This window comes from Lytechinus variegatus, chromosome 7, assembly GCF_018143015.1.
Source record: "Lytechinus variegatus isolate NC3 chromosome 7, Lvar_3.0, whole genome shotgun sequence".
NCBI classification, from domain to species: Eukaryota; Metazoa; Echinodermata; class Echinoidea; order Temnopleuroida; family Toxopneustidae; genus Lytechinus; species Lytechinus variegatus.
Genome location: NC_054746.1, coordinates 31,258,737 through 31,266,331, shown reverse-complemented (window position 1 = coordinate 31,266,331; position 7,595 = coordinate 31,258,737). Strand labels below are relative to the sequence as shown.

General features: G+C 32.8%; 1 protein-coding gene across 1 annotated transcript; it reads left to right on the top strand.

Moving 5' to 3' along the window:
* The first annotated feature begins 290 nt into the window (after window positions 1-290).
* On the top strand, window positions 291-7,284 carry LOC121419001 (galactosylgalactosylxylosylprotein 3-beta-glucuronosyltransferase 3-like). Its single transcript, XM_041613261.1, has 4 exons — window positions 291-590; window positions 4,198-4,754; window positions 5,302-5,598; window positions 6,728-7,284. The coding sequence occupies exons 1-4, from the start codon at window positions 503-505 to the stop codon at window positions 6,824-6,826; spliced, it is 1,041 nt and encodes a 346-aa protein (XP_041469195.1). The 5' UTR covers window positions 291-502; the 3' UTR covers window positions 6,827-7,284.
* Window positions 7,285-7,595: the final 311 nt, after the last annotated feature.

Below are 7,595 nucleotides of genomic sequence, written 5' to 3'. Positions count from 1 at the left end.
TTCTTTCTTTCTTTCTTTCTTTCTTTCTTTCTTTCTTTCTTTCTTTCTTTCTTTCTTTCTTTCTTTCTTTCTTTTTCTTTCTTTCTTTCTTTCTTTCTTTCTTTCTTTCTTTCTTTCTTTCTTTCTTTCTTTCTTTTTCTTTCTTTCTTTCTTTCTTTCTTTCTTTCTTTCTTTCTTTCTTTCTTTCTTTCTTTCTTTCTTTCTTTCTTTCTTTCTTTCTTTCTTTCTTTCTTTCTTTTCTTTCTTTCTTTCTTTCTTTTTCTTTTGCTCCGTCAATGGGGGTGGGGCGGCCCCACGCCCCCTGGATCCGCCTATGTAATTCAATGTATCTCTATCATAACCATATATCTATAACCTACATACTCATCAAATTGGCAATTGACGATGTGTCTTTGACAGACCGGATATGCAATTCCGTCGCTAGCTTCATTCACACGACACACGTCCACAAAAGGTAGCGAGGAATGATGTCTGCTTTGCTGGTAAATAGAATATACCAAAGATGCGGCGGTTATTACGAAATAGAATGATATTCATGGCATATTTTGTAGTTTCCTCAGGAAGTATACTATGGTTGGCATCAACATGCGGTATGTATCATAATCATTGGCAATGTAGATCTAAGACATGTCGTTTGGACTTTGTGAAGGTTGTCCCATATACTGAAATCGATGTAAGTAATAGCATAGACGACCACACATCACATGCAAATGCGAGAGTTTATATTATAGGTATAGGTATATATAGGTATGTGACAAAAAAAATGAAAATCATCAAATACGAATAAATTTGGTATCACTTGAAAGCTCTTAAAAAGACCTTTCAAATGATACCAAGATTAAAGAACTTTAATTTTCTTCAAGAAATTATAAAGTTATTCCAGTTTAAGTCGCGCATATTCATCCAAATATTTGTCATGTTTGTGGTCATTTTAATATATTCTATCAGTTGTCAATGTATTTCTTAGATTTGTATACATACATTGTATTACAAAGGCCCTGTTTGAGCTCTCTTTTTTAAAGAAAAATTAATAAATTCAAATTATTAGTTGAAGCCAAAAGAAAAGGAAGAGTGGCCTATTTCTTTAAAACAAAACAACAAGGAAAAAGTATAACAAAGCTCTAAACAACAACAAAACAGACATCAAAGCTCCAAAACAAACTCTAAAAACAAGAGAAACAAAAGTGACACAAAAACTTGTACCAAATATTTGTGGTCATTTTAATATATTCTATCAGTTGTCAATGTATTTCTTAGATTTGTATACATACATTGTATTACAGAGGCCCTGTTTGAGCTCTCTTTTTTAAAGAAAAATTAATAAATTCAAATTATTAGTTGAAGCCAAAAGAAAAGGAAAAGAGTGGCCTATTTCTTTTAAAACAAAACAACAAGGAAAAAATATAACAAAGCTCTTAACAACAACAAAACAGACATCAAAGCTCCAAAACAAACTCTAAAAACAAGAGAAACAAAAGTGACACAAAACTTGTACCAATCCCATCCCCATTTTCCAATTCAAAACACAACCCCCAAATGCACCCCTAATAAAAAAAAAAGAAAAGTATATTAAAAAAATAAATAGTAAAATTAATAATAAAAAAAGTTAAAAAACATAAATACAGGACTTAGACCTATCTTGAAATGAAATATTATTTCCTCTGAGTTTTCATGTATTTTCTTACAAAAGTGAAAAAAATTAAAAAAATTAAAATAAACAACATATAGTTCGTGCATTTTAATAGAAAAATCAACATTTAAGATATTCTCCTTTCAAAAGCAAATCCAGTTTCCAAATAATGAAACATGACAAAAAAATGAAAAAATAAACAGAACAAAAATTTAAAAAAGAAACTAGAAAATGTATATATAAAAAAAGAAACTAAAATTAAAAAATAAACATAATTTTTGCATTTTAATTAGAAAGTCAACATTTATGATATTCCCTTTTCAAAAGCAAATCCAGTCTTAAATAATGAAACATGATCAAAAAGTTTCAAAATGTATTTTTTTTCTACAAAAAAAAATAAACACTATAAATTTTGCATTTTAATTTAATAAGTCAACATTAATATTCCACTTCCAAAAGAATCCATTTTCCAATTGATGAAACATGATTGAACAATCAAACATCTCGACCCTATAACCTTGGGAGGAAAGAATGTTTTTGTGACAAATATTTAAATCAATATCAGCATAATTACGGTATGGCACAATATCAAGTAAAAACAATACAGATCTTTTTGGCAATATAAATATATACTAAAACAGTTCATATACATAATTGGAACTTATTTCTACTTACCATAAAAAAATTTCGATCATTTACGCATCCAAAAATTTGATGAACTTTCAAGCTCTGATATCCACACTTTACAGGCGAGTATCCACATTAAAACTTATATGTACAGAAAGGGCACATCTTCAACTATCTGTAAAACTAAAGGCACGAGATTGCATCAACTATGAGCGCATGCGCATTAAACCCCATTTTCGATGAGCCGCCCAGACAGAGGCGATGCCACTTGCAGCAAAACCCGCGCGAAAACCGTGCAGCCAAAACCAGCACTCACGATGCCCCCTATGTGCACATACCTATATATTATAATATAAATTAGACTCAGATCTGTAACTGTAAGATCTAGATCTACTGTAGTCTACTGCATCTATCTTACAGCTCATCGTTGAAGTTGAATAATTGTGTGGCCAGTTGGACATTTGAATTCATGGGATATGCCGGATGGAACAACCTCAATGTAAATCAAAGAAACAGTTGGTCATTAAATGCTTTTAAATCAGGGTTTGATAATCAAAATTAAAGGAAATTATGACTTTCAGTATATCGTATGAAACAATTGAAAGATATGAAGGAAAATATTCATTTTATGTCTGGTTTAACAAAAATGTATGATAGTTTGATATTATTAATTTTGATTTTCATTCTTGGATTAGGACGATCTTTGTGTAATTTTTTTAAAACTTTTTTTCAAAATCGTTTATGTTAATTTGAGGTTCTCGTTTATCTTGAAACCAATTTATTATTCAGAATTTAATGGATATTTCTTGTTTGTTAGTTTTTTTCAGTTCTTTTGGGTTCCATATTTATATAGATATGAATATGTAATTGTGTTATTGATTATGAAAATATTACTGATTCATTTATGTTAATTACATGTATGCGGCCAGGGCTATTGTGGAAAGCAGTTCTGAAACCAACAATGCTACCTTGTATAAATAAAACTACAAATCTTGGGCATTTCAGAGGTGAATTTGTCCCACACCAATTTAGATATCTTGACTTATATCTTGGTAAAAATTTTAACTAAGTATCTGTGGATTTTGTACAACGGTGCTTGAAAGTCTGACTACTCTGGCAGCTTTTTTTCAACCTTGTTGAAGAGTGACCCCAAATGCACCATGACTTATTTTAATGAGGCAAATAGAGGGTCTTACAAAATATGTCTAGATTATAATTACAAATATTGATAACATCATCTCTGATAAAGCTACATGTAATTTAGTTGATTCTGAGTCAGATGAACAACAACAAAAAATTAATAAAAGCCAACTATATTCATCTTAATCATTCATGATTACATTGGATTCATGATAGTTTAAATAAATAAAAAGATATGATTTTTTTTTTGTTTTTTGTTACAGTGCTTAACCTAATGCATCATAGACTTGACACAGAGTTTCAGGTCAACTGAAAGCTTTGGTCTCTGTTTCATTGGTTATCTGTTGATCTGAAAAGTCTTGCTTCACTACACCTCCTTACATAGAATGAAGATGTTATTGCACTCTGAGAGGGGACTAATGCCCCAAATAAATTATTGATTTTTGCTGTGATAATATTTTCCATCAATATATACTGTAGGGTTTTTTAATGATGAAAGTTTTGAAAATAATCAGAATGTAACAGTCATCACCACCTTGGAGCAATGTCATAAAGAATCAATCCAATATAATAAAATACCTACCCTGATTTTTAGGGGAATAATACTTTGAAGAACTTAGTAGGTATAGTCTTACACAGTGTGTGAGATGGCTTTTTTGCTAAGGACATCTTCTCTATTAGTATTTTAATGTATAGTATATAAATAATTTCTGTATAGACTTGTTATGAAATTGCAATTATTTTCATTTCCATAGATCACTGAACATGTTTTTACTTTCTTTGCTGATTTACTATTATAGGACCTGGATGCATGTCAGATATTGGAGAAGACTCTATGTTAGATTATTACAAACATGAGCTTGAAAGAACTAGAGCTAATATGAGGCAAACTGAAACTAAATTAAGAACAATCACTCAAACCTTGAACAAGCAATATGCCAAAGCTGCCAGTACTGTTAATGAGATTCTAGGAATTGAGAGCCCTCGGGTACCGACCATCTTTGCCGTCACACCAACGTACACCAGACCAGTGCAGAAGGCTGAACTAGTGCGGTTGAGCCAGACCTTCCTCCATATTAGAAACTTCCATTGGATAGTTGTGGAGGATTCTGAGAGAAAGACCCAGCTCGTGTCTAAGTTCTTGGAAAACTCCGGCCTAGTGTACACCCACCTGAATGTAAAAACAACAGATGAGTACAAGTTAAAGGAGAATGAGGCTTCTTGGAGGAAACCTAGGGGAGTTGATCAAAGGAACCTTGCAATTGACTGGATTCTAGAGAATGTTCCTGAAGATAAAGAAGGGGTAGTCTACTTCGCAGATGATGACAACACATACAGCTTGCAGATTTTTGAAGAGGTAGGCCAGAGAAATGTTAGATCTGGGGCTGTTTCATGGAAACACATGATGGTCAAGTTGCAATCAAGATAACTACATTGTACCATGGTAACAGGGCTCAAAATCAAATTCAAGATTTCCATAGTAGAAACCATAATGGCAAAGTTAAAATTGTCTGTATGAAATGGGCCCCTGATAAAACAGGTAGTACATTCCTATATTATGTTTTATCAAGTGGTAATTACTGTTATAAGAATAATCCTTACTTGAATTCTTTTTGATGAATAATTGATAAATGGTCAGAATATAAACCCTAGATTTGTAGAAATCTCATGACATCATTTTTTTTTAGCTAAAGGAGTATAAATGGCAGTTATTTTTAGAAAAGAATGTTTGGTAAGATAAACTATTAAATGATAAACAACAAGAAATAGTGCTCTATTTTTCAATGAAGATGATGCAGGTATAGCTGAAAGATGACATTCTTTTATTTATTTTTTCTTCATAAGTATGTCTCTGTTGCAAGAAACCTCTAATTTATGATACATATTTTTCATGTTCACTGCAGATGAGAACAACTCAGAGAGTCAGTGTGTGGCCTGTGGGACTTGTTGGTGCACTTCGCTTTGAGCGACCTATTTTAAACGACGCAGGAAAGGTTACCTCTTGGTACACCATGTGGGCACCTGACAGACCATTCGGAATGGACATGGCTGGATTTGCAGTGAGTCTCAAGCTCTTTAGGCAGCAACCACATGCGAGGTTTGACATCACCTCAATGAGGGGCTATGTGGAGTCTAGTCTTCTTGTACAGCTGGGAGTCAGAAAGGAAGACTTGGAACCTCTGGCAGAAATGTGTACAAAGGTAATCAAATAAAGAAATAAAAATCGGCTATATCAACACATTTGTTGATATTGCCGATTTATATTTCTTTATCTCCATTTCATAGTGTAATTGTAACATTGAAAATGGAATGATAGAAAATTGTTGGTCCGCAATACATCATCTCATTTGATATTGTAAAAAAAATGAGGGTTTTAAGTTGTTCAGACAAGAAACCTGTTATGATAATCATAATATTTATGAAAGTAAGGTCATTAATTCATTGTATTATCTGTATTCTAATCCAAATCAGCAGCTCAAAGGAAAAGGTCATAACAATTGTTTCTTTTATATGTCTCAAATGAATAAGTGCCATCATGTCTCCCAAAACAATTCATGCAGTCCATCCAGTCAAAAGATTGCAATCAAAATCTTTGATCAAATCAAATTAGCTTTGACTTAAATAGAATGTTATTCAAAAGACTTATAATCATAGATAGGGGAGACCGGGGTTAGTTGGAACATGGGGTAAGTTGAAACATTGTACTTTTCTTTAATGCCTGTAAAATAAATTTATGCAATACTGCCCTCAATTTTTTGCAATAATGATTCAACACTGTTGTATTATTAATAGCAATAAATTGTGGGCAGTATTGCATAAATTTATATTACAAGCTTTAAAGAAAATTACAATGTTTCAACTTACCGCATGTTCCAACTAACCCTGGTCTCCCCTACACTTAGCATGAGAGACACTGTGGATACATTTAATTCATACTTGCCATGATACAACCAGTAGAGTAGACTAGATTACCTGGTATTTATCAAAAATGAAATATTAAGATATGAATTATGATTCAGGTGTTCTGTTCAGCATCTCCCCCACATCTCTCCCACTGTTTTTTTACTGTGCTGAAATGACGGGGCATGAATGAAAGAGATGATTAATGGGATTCCTTCTGAATTACTTATTTCCAAGTGCCAAAGTAGCAGCCTTTGCATCAGTTCATCCTGGTTGATATCATGCACAGAGCAAAATAAACATGGATATTGTAGCTTCATGAATAAGCTTACATAAAATAAAAACAAATAGATTCAAATGATATATGATATTATTTTTCACTTTAATTAATGATAATGAGAATTAAATTTGTGTTATCTTTTCTTCCAGGTACTGGTCTGGCACACAAGAACTGAAAAACCCAAGTGGAAACAAGAGGACAAATTGATTGCACTCGGTAAACCATCAGATCCCAGAATAGAAGTATAATCATGAGGACAAGTCATTCATAAGATAACTCCTCAAGCACAGGGATAAGGAAAATTAAACTAATGTGCAATTTTTTTACAGGATATTTTGTCTTTTATAAACCTATCATGTTACTATAGTATAGACCACATGCCTTAAAAGAGTCAATGTTAAAGGACTCAAATTAAAAGAAACAAACATTGCGTGTCAACACATAGAGCGATAGTGGCATATGAAAGGTTCAGTATTAAACACAGCCCCTATTCATCTCATCTCTTCCATGGATTGAATAACCGACATGTATCCTTTGCCACATACCTCCAACAAATATTCCTTGTAATGATGGTACAGTGGATCAAAAGTAATGGGGGATAGTTGCATCTTCTCCTATCCCCCTCCTTGGTGCCGTTTCATAAAGCTGTTCGTAAGTAAGTTAAGAGCGACTTTAAGAACGACTGGTGAACCTTTCTTACATGCTTAACCATCAATGAAAATTCAATGTTCCACAAGAAAGGATCACCAGTCGTTTGTAAAGTCGATCTTAACTTATTTACGAACAGCTTTATGGAACACCAACCGGTACTGTATACCCAAGGGGTTGGGCTCGTTTGATCTACCTTGCATGGGAATATTCACAGGTTGTGACCCTCCATTCCTTTGGTATAAGAAGGGTTGTTTCATGAGGCCAGTTGTAATATAGTCATGACTTGGAACATGTTTGGGTGCTGGATCAAATTCTCAATCATTTAGATTCCCAAAAGCTAAATATGAAATCCAATCTCTCTACATT